At 45.5% G+C, this 13,628-nt stretch overlaps 2 protein-coding genes across 9 annotated transcripts in view; one reads left to right on the top strand and one right to left on the bottom strand.

Annotated features, from left to right (window-relative positions):
• The window catches only part of ATP6V0A1 (ATPase H+ transporting V0 subunit a1), a 56,863-nt gene that overhangs the window by 34,420 nt on the left and 8,815 nt on the right, over nt 1-13,628 (top strand). For 4 of the 8 annotated variants that reach the window (XM_036837341.1, XM_036837344.1, XM_036837337.1 and 1 more), the window contains exons 15-19: nt 2,048-2,166; nt 2,705-2,921; nt 3,859-3,966; nt 9,192-9,299; nt 10,264-10,281. In XM_036837341.1, coding sequence (XP_036693236.1) covers nt 2,048-2,166; nt 2,705-2,921; nt 3,859-3,966; nt 9,192-9,299; nt 10,264-10,281 — 570 coding nt within the window. The remainder of the gene's footprint in view (nt 1-2,047; nt 2,167-2,704; nt 2,922-3,858; nt 3,967-9,191; nt 9,300-10,263; nt 10,282-13,628) is intronic. The other 4 variants (XM_036837342.1, XM_036837345.1, XM_036837338.1 and 1 more) reach the window with 1 other exon arrangement.
• On the bottom strand, nt 7,330-7,881 carry LOC118886941 (60S ribosomal protein L27a-like). The gene has a single exon (XM_036837349.1). It carries the CDS (start codon nt 7,864-7,866, stop codon nt 7,390-7,392), a length of 477 nt encoding a protein of 158 aa, XP_036693244.1. The 5' UTR covers nt 7,867-7,881; the 3' UTR covers nt 7,330-7,389.

Here is a 13,628-nt window from a genome sequence, read left to right on the forward strand (position 1 = left end):
TTAACTGAAACCCAAAAGTGAGAGAATGAAAATGAAGATAAATAGTTATTTGGGTTTTAGTTAACATATTTTTAGAAAACCTCAGTGTATCTGTCCAGAGCACTTTCAAGCCGCAAGAGATCCAGATGCCTTGGGGAGCCAAGTAATTTTTCCTGCACTACTTATTTTAGAGATGGCTAATAGTACTGACTCTGGGAAGATTGATTTTCAAGACTCCTTCCCAGTTTATTTTTGTTTAACTTAGTTTGGTTTTTATTTTTAGCAGATGTTTTAACAAAGAAAAATAGCTCTTTTCTATGGATTTTAGATTTCCATTCTTATCTTTACATACTTAGACAAAAACTTATCCCAGAATTTTATTTTTTTTCAAATACTTAGGCAAATAAAGTGTGATCAAGTCTTTTGTGTTATGTGCTTAAACAGGGGAGGCGGGGGCGGGGGTGTGTGTGGAATTTAAGCCTAAACGTTAGATTGTAAGGATTACAAAATTCCAGAGGAAAAGCAGATCATTATGGACCAGAAAGATTAAGTTTCTTGTAAAAAATGGGAATTAATCTGGCCTTTGAAAAATATTTCAGATTGTTATAGGTGAAGAGAAGTGTGTGCAAAAGCATAGACATAGGGAGATACAAAGTTAATTATTTTTGTTATTATAGAAATTAATGTTACTGAAATGCTTACTGTGGCTCAGAGACTGTACTGAGCCCTCAGCATGTCTGATTTACGCCCAAACAATTCTATCAGGTAGGTACTGCTATCTGTATTATACAGATAAGGAAACTAAGGCTTGGAGGTATTTAATAAGATTTCATATGTGCATTTAACAGATGTTTACTGAATCCCTATTGTCTGCAAGGCATAGCGCCTGCTGGGGGAAACACATAATTCTAACACACAGCCCCTGCCCTCAAGTAACTTGGAATCTAATAATAATATTATCTCACATGCAGTGTTCTGTAGTTACAGAGTTTCTTTTTGCAGACATCTCATTTGGTGCTTACAGGGTAGATACTGCGTTTAAAGTGCCTGTGGGACACCCGGGTATAAATGTCCATCAGGCAGTTGGAGTTGCAGAACGTCAGGCAAGACTGGGGCTGCAGAGAGAACCAGCCACAAGTTGTCAGGTTAGAGGTCACCGAGGATGAGCTCTTCATGAGGAGGCCAGTTCAGAAAAAAAGATGCCGGGCTAGATGGTGGAAGATCTGGCTTATCAGGGTACAGAGTTTGCACTTTATCGTAGAGATGACAGTAGGGGTTCTGGGAGGTTTTAGCACAGGGAATGACTGCCTTGGAGTCACGATTTAGGAAACATAATCTGATGGCCAAGTGGAGGCAGAACTGTCAGGAAAATTTTACAGGCATCCAAGCCTTAGGTGACAAAGCATAAGGCAATTAATGTTTAAAAATAGATGGAAGGACAGCACCACTGGGTTTCAGTCAGCAAAATACAGATTGTGGGAGCATCTACAAGATAAACGTCCCAATTTCTTCAACAAATCTTTTGTAATGAATAAAAAAGGAGAGCTGGAGGGAGAACCTATAGAGACTTAAAAGCTGTATCAAGCAATCATGGTGTATAGACCTTGTCTGGACCCCACTTTGAATGAATGAATTATTTTAAAAAGTATGGATACAATTGGGGAAATTTGAATACTAACGATTCCGTGGTATTACAGAAACATTGTTAATGCTTTGGGGTATGATAACAGTATTGTGGTCATGTTTTAAAAATGAGTTCTTACCTTTTAGAGATCCATACTGAAATATTTACAGGTAAAATGACATAGTATCTGGACTTTGCCACAAAATAATATGGAGGTGGGGAGTGGGTTGGGGATATGATGAACACGATTGACGAGGAGTCAACAAATAATCGTTGAAGCTGGGCCATAGGCACACGGGAGTTTGTTGTGTTATTCTCTCTGCTTACGTATATGTTTAGAATTTTCCGTAATTAAAAAAAACACAACTATTTTTTAGAATAGGTGAATATTTTTCCATTTGAGAACTCTTTGTAATGCCTTTTTGTTTTCTTGGGTTGTGACAGATTTGGAACATTGCTACCAATAAACTGACCTTCCTCAACTCCTTTAAGATGAAGATGTCTGTTATCCTTGGTATCATCCACATGATGTTTGGAGTCAGCCTGAGCCTTTTCAACCATACGTGAGTCACTCTGTTTCATCATAAGAATGCACTTAGTTCAGACAGTGTTTTGCCTAAAGAAATCATAACACCTCTAAGGAGGGATTAATAACTCAGAACACTGTTCTGTGTTAAAGAAATGCTTTTATAAAAATCTCATTTGTTTGAATGAAGCTTGCTTAATATTAGTCCCTTAACAACGTACAGTCATACTCAAGATCTTTAAAAAAACCTTGTGTAATTTTCATCAAAATGAGAGTTATGTTCTTTTCCCTTGACGTGTAACTCACATAAACTTATGAACTGTGGTCTCAGAATGTATTAGATTTTCCCATCTCTTCCTCATGAGAGATTGATAGGGGAGCTGTTCACGGTCCAAAAGTTTGGTAGTCATAGTTAATCCTGCTTGTGTCTGTTGCCTCCAGTTCTTCTGGCTTTTGCTTCTTCACATGATAAACGTAGAGTTGAGGGCGCATTAGGTAGAAAATCTAGTATACTTGGTATAGGGGTGACCCTGGGTCTGTTCACCTTTAACATTTTTTTCTCTCTTACTTTTTAGCTATTTCAAGAAGCCCCTGAATATCTACTTTGGATTTATTCCGGAAATAATCTTCATGACCTCTTTGTTTGGCTACTTGGTCATCCTTATTTTTTACAAGTGGACAGCCTATGATGCTCACACATCTGAGAAAGCGCCAAGCCTTCTGATCCATTTCATAAACATGTTCCTCTTTTCCTACGGGGACTCTGGTAATTCGATGCTGTATTCTGGACAGGTGCGTCAACCCAGAGGTAGACTGTCTTAGGTGGTTTTCCTAGGTCAGGAAGCCAGATGTTTCTGTGACCCTGAAAAAGCCTTAGGGACTTCCCTGGTGGTCCAGTGGTTAAGACTTTGCCTTCCAGTGCAGGGGGGTTGTGGGTTCGACGCCTGGTCGGGGAGCTGAGATCCCACATGCCTCACGGCCAAAAAACCAAAACATAAAACAGAAGCAATATTGTAACAAATTCAATAAAGACTTTAAAAATTGTCCACATCAGGGCTTCCCTGGTGGCGCAGTGGTTGAGAATCTGCCTGCCAATGCAGGGGACACGGGTTCAAGCCCTGGTCTGGGAAGATCCCACATGCCGCAGAGCAGCTAGGCCCGTGAGCCACAACTACTGAGCCTGCATGTCTGGAGCCTGTGCTCCGCAACAAGAGAGGCCACGATAGTGAGAGGCCCGTGCATAGCGATGAAGAGTGGCCCCCGCTTGCCGCAACTAGAGAAAGCCTCACACAGAAACGAAGACCCAACACGGCCAAAAATAAATAATAAATAAATAATTAAAAAATTGCACCTCAGAATGACAATCAGCCAAAAAAATGTATTAAAAAAAGAAAAAATTGTCCACATCAAAAAAAAAAAAACCTTCAAAAAAAAAAAGCCTTGAAAAAAATCCCCATCAGCCCACACATCCAAATCTAAATTCAGCCCATCCTCCTCCTTTGGGAGGGTGAACTGTAACTTGTGTATGTAGAAAGGGTAGAATTTATAACTCTCATCCTATGGGACGGTCCTGGGCTTTGCCACAACATCTGCTAATTATTTTGAGGAACTGGATTGTGTTATTTATTCATAAATTGGCAGGAAAGTACTATTTTAGAGGGAATTTGTGCCGGAGTTGGAAACTGCACATTTGATTAATGTGATGTGCCTTGTCCTTCTTACTTTGCAGAAAGGAATTCAGTGTTTCCTGGTAGTGGTTGCACTGCTGTGTGTCCCTTGGATGCTGCTGTTTAAACCACTGGTCCTTCGCCATCAATATTTGAGGAGGAAGCATTTGGTGGGTGTATTTCTGTTGCTGAAAGTTACTAGATTTTTTTTTTAAGATCAAGGCAATTCCTCGTTGGATATAATGAGTTGTGCATAACCTGTATTCTCTTAAAATGCATTTGTGTTGTATCCCAGCATGAGCACTAGACCTGCTGAAATGAAAAAAAACAAAAACAAACATGTAATTGCTGCTCAGACATCCAGATTCAGCTTTGAGTAGCCCAGATAGCGAGAACAAGTCATAAGTTTTTACCTTTCCTGATCATGCTTTGCTCATGTTGTGCTCAGCAAAATCCAGGTCTGGGCCTGTCTCGATGCAGCATCAGCCAAAGCAAGGCTGCAAGAGCTGCAGACAGGTGAACCCACTCATGTGGTTTGCCTAGGCAACCACAGGGCTGACGCTGAGACATTTTCTTTTAAAAGGAGACCGTGATACTTTCACCAACCAAAACATCCGGGGCGGGGAAAGATTTGGTTTAAAGCACATTAACTTTTTTTCTTTTTAAGAAACAGCATACATACCTGTGTTTACTTAATGTATGTATGTGTGCATCTGAATTACACACACACATATACACACACACACTTAAGATGCCAGATGTCCATTTCTGGCTATGCAATAATGCTTACTTATTACATTGCCTGGTAAAGACCAAAAGATCTTGTTGCATGACTCATGCGGCTGTTAGATTGTTACTCCTGTTGGAGAGCAGCTGAGTTACAAGACCTGCCTTCTCCCTTTTCTGACCATCTTCATCCTTCCATGTGCCCTCATTCAGTCTCCCCTTTCACTCCCTCCCTCCTTTGTTTCCTTCTCCCTTCCTCTTTTCTTCCATTCACTATCAGGAAGGGCAACCTGTGGAGGCCCCAGTCAGCCCAACCCCAAGCCAATGGGGACTAGTGGCAGCAGCGGCTGCAACAGTGAGTGAATTAAAACCAGCAAACCATCACGTTTTGTTTAAAGAGGTGGCAAACAGTGCAGCAGAATTCTTTTTAACTGTATCGAGAGCATGGGACATGTGTGCTCTTGGGAAGTATGTCCTTGTTACTCATTGAGAGGATGACAGAAAAGATTTCCACCTCTTAGGAATAGATTCTGATATCATCTTTACCATTGGTCCACTAAGTTTCCATTCAGTATGTAAGTACAGGCCTGTCTATGGAAGCAGGGCGGTTGTTGTACCCTCTCCAAGTCCCATCATCTTAATCCAAGAAGGCAGCTCTTGGACGCATCCACTTTCATGTCTGTATTTTGTGACCATGTATTGGATGGGTTTTTTTTAGCATGGAGTGAGAACATCTCTGTGATTCTTGAATTGATTTCCCTGCACTTTAAAGTTCTGCTTCAGAGTGATGCTTGGACATTTGGTCCATTTTAGCTGTAATTTACTCTCTTTCCAGTGGAAGCTTATATGTGTCTACTTTTTTGTGAGAGACTCAGAAGCCCTCATGTCCTCAGCTGTTCATTGAGACCTCCACCCTGCCATGTGTCTCGTGTGTACTCTGCATCTGGTGTAATAACCAAAGTCATCTTCTGTTTTGATCTTTCCTTCTTCCAGTACTAGCTCATGATTCGGTAACAGCACTTTGAATGTTAAGCATTTCAATATTTGTCCTTAAAACATCTCTTAACCAAAATCTTATAATGCACTAATATCAGATTAGCCCAATCTATTCTAGGTAATGAATCTATGAAATTTTTTAAATCTCACCAGTAGTGATTACTCATATACTATTGTGTTCTGGTAGCATCATACTCCTTTAGATAAATGAAATGTTTAGATGATGACTATTTCCTTCATTAGGTGTTCCTGATCATTTTAACTCAGAAAATTGCTATAATTATCCTTCTAGGACTAGTCTAAAAAGGCTGATATTTTGGATCAGAAGATACTTAAATGTTGCTACTTAAAATTATTTTCAAATGGGGACTTACTCTCTTCTTTCTAATGAGAGAAAAAAAAAAAAAAACCCTTAAAGCACATACTGTCCACATATTGGCGTTCTTTCCATGTGCTCTTCTTTCTGCTAGTCTTAGTTTATTTAAGATGTGCTTCTGCTGCATCAGTCTTGATGCTTTTAAGTCTGGCATCCTCTTTTATGATACTATCCAAGTTAAAAGTCCCTGGTCTGGAAACCTGCACATTCAGAGGGACTTCTTAGCGCCCTGGTTCTTTAGCCAAACATCTGTTTCTGGAGGGCAGCCCGAAGGCATCAGGATGATCATTCTACCACGGGGGTCCTAGATTCCTGACCCCAAGGGCTGAGGACATGAACACTGATCTGTTTTTGTTCTGTTTTCTGTCCTCTTGGTTGTCTGTAAGCAGTGTATCACAATTGAATATTTTTTCTTCTTCCTGCTGATGTGTGTCTCATCCCCCTTCCTGTAACTCACATCCCCTCTGTTCTGAAGGGACACTTATTCGTGTCTGGCTGGGAGGTTTAACCTTTCTGCCCCTCACTTCATCTGCTGATTGGGGAAAGCTTCAGAAATGGCTTTCTGCTTTAGGCCTTAAAGCCTAAAGCCTGCCTCCTCGACCCTGGGATCCATCCCAAGATACTCTGGAGTCCTCTCCTGTCACCAGTGTGGTGCAGAAAGTGCTGCAGAAAAGTGCACCTGTGTTGCACCTTTAGTCCACCTTTTGTGGGTTGTCAGGTGTAATATTTGCATGACCTGGAGGTGCCAGGCGCTTCAGTGGTTCCCAGATCTGACTACACATCAGAATCACCTGGTGAACTTTAAATCTGTTTCTTAGGGCATTAAGACAGAACAGACAAGTGGAGGAAGACATAAAGATTGCCTGTAATGCCATGATCCAGACAACCCCCTACTGACATTAAAAACTAAAATCAAAGCAATAGGTGCACTTGGTTAGAGATGCAAATAGTACTGACAGTGAAAGCCTCCCCATCCCCAGCCCTTCTCCCCCACCTTCTCCTCCAGGGTATTGTTAACAGGTGGGGAAGTTTGCCTTAAAAATTTTTTCTGCAGATATCAGCATATATCTATCATCTATTGATAAAAATATGTATATGTGTATGTACATATATATTTAAAACACATTAGCAATGGTATATTAAATTGTAGCACTCTGCTGTCCCTTGATTAGGTTTTTTAAAATTTAGTGTCCTTAGAGATTGTTTCGTAGTGATACTCTTATAGTTGCCTAGCATTCCATAGAACATTCTGTTGGATGTGCTTAAACCATGTAATTGTTCTCTTGTTGATGGCTCTGTTGGTTGTTCCCAGTTGTTTGCTATTCCAAATAACACAGGGCACGTCCTTGTCCTTGTATCTTGATAAAACTTCACAGGCAAAGATGGTCCCAGCAGTGGACTTGCTGTCTCAAAGGGTGCATGCATTTTTTTGTGCGTGCCTTTTTTTTTTTTTTTTCCACTTGTTATCATTTAATGAATCTCCCACCATGTGGCTTCAAGCTACCAGGACACAAGCCCCACCGACACCCTTAATCTTCTCCTCAGCTCTTCTGCTGAAGAATTTGGCCTTCATGATGACAGCCTGCTTTGGGAGCTTTCCCTTCCTCAGAACTTTGTAGTAGCCTGATGGCACCACATCAGTGATAGGAGCAGCTCCAGTCTTGTTCTTGGCGGCATTTACCCGTGTCTGCTCACTGACCAAGGTCCACAATTTATCAAGGTTGACAGCTGGGCAGAAGCTCTGGTCCCTCTGTAAGTGGTAATGCCTCATACCAACTTTCCCAAAGTATCCTGGGTGATATTTGTCGAAGTTGATCCTGTGGTGATGCATGCCACCAGCATTACCACGGCCTCCCAGGTGCTTCCGGTGTTTGCCGATGCGGCCGTGGCCGTGGCTCACGTGGCCCCTAAGTTTCCGGGTCTTCCTTAGTCTGGGTGGCATGTCGGCGGCCGAGACCAAAGAGCTGTGCATGCCTTTTCCATTTTGATAGACCCTCGAAATGATCATACAGTTTGTACTTGGGGAAATATTTTTTAAAATACAGATTTTCTAGGCCCCACCCCAGACCTACTAAATTTACAACTTCTGGGGGTGGTATTTGAGAATCTCTGCTTAATGAAATGCAACTTTCAAGGTGATTCTGATGCAGCTGATTCTCTGACCACTGCTAGAAGAAGAGAGAGAATCTGCCCAAACCCTGAGGGTTGATGGTCGCAGGCTGTGGCCATAGGTGCACACCAGAGGTGAAGCTGCGAGTAGGGACCTTGGGACAATTGACCGAAGCTGCGTGCACGTTCTGTGTGCTGCTGCTCAGGGGCCATTTTGCAGGAGAGCGGTCTTTGAACTCTTGCCTTGTTTGACTCCCCTGACAGAAACCACACAAAGTGGGTCTTGGAGCTGTTTCTTCAGCTCCTTTTCACTCTGTGGCAGGTTAGCACTAAGTGGTATCCATCAGACTTAACCCCAGTTCTGCCTGGTTCTCGTACCCAAAACGTCCTTTTGCCTCAGTAAACCCAAACTTTTCCAAATCAGGTTGACTTAGAAATCCTGGTCCTAGGGACCCTGCTGAAAACTGCCTGGGGAGTGAGAGGCAGCAAGCACGCAGTCAGCACCTGCCCACCTGCCTGTGGAAGAGTTGTGTTAACACTCCAGAATCCTCCACGGAAGGATAGGATCAGGGTTTTTTTTGTTTTTGTTTTATTTTAAGTCAGTATTCTCTAGCTACAAGCTAATGTACATTAAGCTTTTTTTTCTTCTGTGACCTGGGAAGTCCTTTGTTCCTGGGCAGGGACCCGGTATGTTTCGGGGAGAGGTTGCTGGAAGTCTCGGGCTCCTGTTGAAATCTTAACAGACTGGGTTGCAATCACCATGTCATTTGGCTCTCCTCCCTCTTAGAAAGTCTAATCTTTAGTTCCAGAAAAACTTAGGCCATTGAACTCTTTACAGGTAGAGCTGCGCTTGTTAGGAGACTTTGTTCGTATTAAGCTTTTCACTCAAGCAGGACTCTGTCGGCGTTGGCCAAGGCAAGGTTGGTGTCTCTTGGTGCAGCAGGAACTGCCTGTTGCCTCTGATCAGGATGAGGTGGTAAATGTAGTTCGGGCTGGGCCTGGGCGGTGGTAGTTGGGCTGGGAACAGTGGCTTGGTTTTACTTAGCTGTTCGATCAGTGGGTTTTGTTTTTGTTGTTAGAATATATGCTTTTCTGAGGTTTGTATGTACTAACCATCGCCCTTCCCCACGTCACAGAATGTCACATTAAAGCCCAGGCAAATTCTACTCTTTCTGTTCATCTGTGTAGGGAACTCTCAACTTTGGTGGGATCAGGGTGGGCAACGGACCGACAGAGGAGGATGCTGAGATTATTCAGCATGACCAGCTCTCCACCCATTCAGAGGACGCAGAGGAGGTAAGATCAGTGGTGCGGGCTTCCTCTCCTCCCACCTCGGGTCAGCCCTAGTCTTGTGTCCCTAAGTGGCCTCACTCCTGTCCGCTCCTCGAAAAAATGAAAAGACTAGTACTGAGGATCAGCTTGCTTTCTGGACCTCTTAGGGCGCTACAGCTTTTTCCAGTGGCCCCTGCTCTAAACTCCAGGTGTTGCCTGCAGAGCCCGCAGCAGTTCTGTTCTGTTGTCCGGCTTCCTGAGTTCCAGGCGGCCCACAGTACCCCACACGCAGATCTCAGTTATTGACTGCTCTCCTCGGGGCCGAGGCAGAGCTGGCCTCAGCGCCCCAGCTCTTACTACCAGAAACCCAGGCCTCTTACGGCGGCTCCTTCATCCCTTGCCCCTCCCCAGAATGGTTCCCGTTGGAACTTTAATCACTGGGACTTTTGAAGTCCTGTTCCACTAATGTGCTCTTGTTGCAGACATTTTATTGAGCCTTTAAAAAATGTGACTTGCCTACTTTTTAGCCAAGTTTAGTCTAGTTTAGCCAAGCTAGACTTTTCCTTAAACCACCATTGGATTTTTTAAAATCCAATCTCCTTGCCTGACCGTTCGTACCACAAAGCCTCTGAGCTGAACTTTTGAACCTCATCTATTCAGTATATTCTTTTTAAAACAAACAGAAAAGGAGTTGAGGACCCAGGGGACTGGACTTTGCAGTCTGACTGACCGCGTCTGCTATGTGTATGACTTTAAAAAAAAAATTGCAAGGCCTGGGATGCCTTTTAAAGATTAAGTATCAACACTCTTGGCCCTGCTGACTTTGCTCTCCGTTTATGCTGAGGAGGCTTGCCTCCAATGTCAGACCATTTAACATTCACAGTCCCCACGCCCCCGCCCCCAAGAAGCAACCAGTAGCTTTGTGCTCATGACTTGTGACCTTGTGTGTGGCATGGCTTCCCACTAAGTGTAAATTTGTGTTTTCAAGCCTACCGAGGATGAAGTGGTAAGAAACAAGCTGGCTTTAGCTTCATGTTTATCTGGGGCTTCTCTTCCCGTCCTTGTGATCACTCTGCTGTCCCTGCTGCATCCTGGGGCCACACATGACACCCATGTATTCTGCATCTCACTGGCCATTTCTAACCAGTTTGTGAACCCGTGTTCTGAGAAAGCTCATCTCCATTAACTGCATCTCATGTCAGTCACCTCTGTCTTTGTTTCATTGACTTTGCTGATCTAATGCCTTGAGAATGGCTTTAAAGGAGCTACAAGTAATGTCTGCATTGGCATTCTTGAAGTGACTCCCCTTGGGAGTTAAATCCCATTGGCCCCTGCCTTCCTCTCCTGTGTTGTTATGTATCGTCGCTCTGCCCCCTGGGAATAACTGTTTCCTCCCTGCTCCTCTGAGTGCTTATGGGAAAGCTCGCCCTTCCTCCCTGTCTGAGATGCAGCCAACCTCTTCCTGCTGCCCTCATCGGCTTGATGATGCTTGGAGTGAGAATGCTGGACGTTCGCTTGGGGTCAGCTTTACCTCCACGTGACCCAGTTGGGAGGTAGACAGTTTTCAAAAGGAGGCTTTGCCTCTCAGATGCATCCCAGAAAAAACAATCCATCTGTGTGAAAGGAGTTCATATTATACCAGTCACACATAGAGGACAACAGAGAGTAGAAAGAAAGTTGGCTAAATATTCTGGCCACAGCCAGAGTAGAAGGCCTTCTAGCTCAGCAGCAGTTCATTTAGCAATATACAAGTTTTGAATTGGGTTTTTAATAGGCCTTGCTGCACTGTTTGCATCTTCCCCCCAAATTTCTCTCTAAAATACCCAGACCTGTGAACCTTTCCCTTTCCTGGCTTTCCTGGTCCTCTCAAAGGGGGCAGTGGGATGGGAATGGGAAAAACCTTTGCCGTTCTGTGTGAAAGCAGGCAGTTGTCGGTCTTCCAGAAGGCCGGAGAGGCTCCTTTGCTGGCATCTAGGAGCTTCCGTGTTCCTCTGGACCACTCATCTGTGCAGAGCCACAGGCTGAGCTGCCTGGAAGGTCCCTGTCAGCGTAGACCTCACTTGCAGCCACGTCCCAGGGGAGTTGACATCCAAACAAGATGGACTGGAATTCCGCCTCCCCAGTCTCTGGCCCCCCAGCTCCCTCAGAGGTTCAGTTTCCCACAGCGTCCTAAGTAGTGAGGACATTTTACCATCGTCAGGTACATACACAGTCTAGTTCTCTACAGCCAGATTTAGATAACTGTCTCAGTTACCTAAATACGTCACAGGTGGAAGCAGCAGTCCCGCTCCCTGGGGGATGAACAGTCCGGCTGCAAACCAGAGCCAGGCTCGTCAATTGTCTGGGAAATCTTTGAAGGCTGTAACCACTCAGCAAGGGTCAGTGGGACCTCTCCCCACTGTGTCATCTCGCCAGGTACATTCATCCAACCCATCCATTCATTCACCCTCCATGTGCCAAGCACTCTGTTTAGAGCTGCAGGAACTGAGAGAAGAAAAACAAGTCCTTGCCTTCAAGGAACTCCCAAATTTAGGACACGGTCTGGGTGACCGATGCTGTGATCAAGGTGTGCCCAGGATGCTGTGGGAGCACAGGAAGGGGGCACCTGACAAACACTGGGGTGGGGGTAGGGAAGAGGAGACCCGGAAAGGATTCCCTAAGGAAATTATTGCTGAGGTTAGTTTGGTCAAGCCGGCGTCTCTGTGGAGGGAGAGAGGGAGGGAATGCGGATGCATCAGTGTGTACAGTTATCATAAAGACACGGAGGCCTGCGTCATAAAGACACATTTTGGGGATAAACAAGTATTCAGACTGGCTGGAGCTCGAAGTCAGGAGTTGAGGGACTGGTGAGAAGTGAGGCTAGAGGTTGGCAGACACCAGCCATAGTAGAGTGTTTAGGTAAGAAGGAGTGTCAGAGGGCAGTGAAGCTGGAAGTGACACAGCGCATGCCATTGCTGAAATACCCTAGTGGAGGGTAGGGGGTGTATTGGATGGGGGAGGGGCACAGTCTGAGAGGAGTCAGGAAAGAACTGGGAGGCCTGAAGGCATTTGCAGTGGGAGTTGGAAAGGAAGGGACCAATATGGGATGAAGGCCGTAAAAGCTGCGGGCCCCAGTGCCTTCATGAATATAGGCAGTGAGAGTGAGTGAAAAGTCAAGCTCGACTTCCAGGCTTGGGTGCCTGGGGCACTAGTAGTGACCCCCTGTTAGACATGGGACGAGGAGTAGAAGTAGGTCTTGGTGGGTCAGAGGAGAGCAATCAATGAGTTTAGTTTGGGTGGCGTCGAGTTTGAAGCACCTGTGCTGCAGCAAGAGGAGATGTGGCACAGCTGGTTGGAAACAGGCAACAGGGAAATAGAGGTGTCCATTTGTAAGCCCCTCCCGGGGTGGCCGCTGAAGGCCCGAGTGGCAGTGCTACAGGAGAGACGTAAGGGCTGAGGCAGGAACTCCAGCACTTAAGGAGGAACCAGGAAGGAGGCCGAGAAGGCACATCCAGAGGTAGGAGGAGAACCAAGAGGAGGTGAGTGTCCTCAAGAGGGAGGCAGACAAGGCAGTAGTGACGGACACTGCAGAGGCTCAGGTCACAGGATGTCTGTTAGACCTCCTGGCTGGGCGGTAAGGGGAGCGTGTGAAGGAGGTGTGTGGAGCCGAGGGCGCCGGAGGTGAGGAGCAGGTGTGGTGCGGCGGCGGGGAGGTAGGTAGAGAGTTAGGGCGGCGGCGGCAGTTCCTGGTCAGTCGTAGCTGACTCACACGGGGCAGTGACAGACTTCTAAGCGCTTGCCTGGGTTTCTCACTTACTTCTCGTCCCACTTAATATCTCCCTCCAATACGTAGATAAGAAAAGTTACCCAAGGTTGCAAAGCAGGAAGTTGGGAATGGAGGAGAGGAAAAAGCGAGAGCAATGCCTGGCAGGGAAGCTGTTCATGGGAGAAACTCAGGGTGGAATAAAAATGCTGAAAGGGGCTGGTTCTGAGGGAGCCCCGCACTCGCTTCTCTCTCAGAGCTCTTAGTTAAAGCCCTGCGCTCCTTGGAGCTGGGGGCCCGTCCTTCCTCAGAACGTGGGCTTTGGTGCGACGGCCAGCAGTGGTGGCAGAGAGCTCTTAACAGCACGTTGGGGTTCCGGTGACTGTGATTACCCTAGTTTTCAGGGTAACTAGGAGACTTGGAAGAGCCTGTTTCAGAAGAAAAGCCCAGAAGTACTCTGGGTGTAGATAGTCAGAGGTGAGAGAAAATGAGGCGATCGCCCAGAGATGGCGAGTTGGAGCTGGCCCCTCTCCCCACTGGCCATGCCTGTGAGGCCTGGGCCGTTAGCGCCTTACCAGCCAGCTCTCCTCTCCTGGCCCCATGTGATTTCT

This window comes from Balaenoptera musculus, chromosome 20 (genome assembly GCF_009873245.2).
Source record: "Balaenoptera musculus isolate JJ_BM4_2016_0621 chromosome 20, mBalMus1.pri.v3, whole genome shotgun sequence".
In the NCBI taxonomy this organism is placed as follows: domain Eukaryota; kingdom Metazoa; phylum Chordata; class Mammalia; order Artiodactyla; family Balaenopteridae; genus Balaenoptera; species Balaenoptera musculus.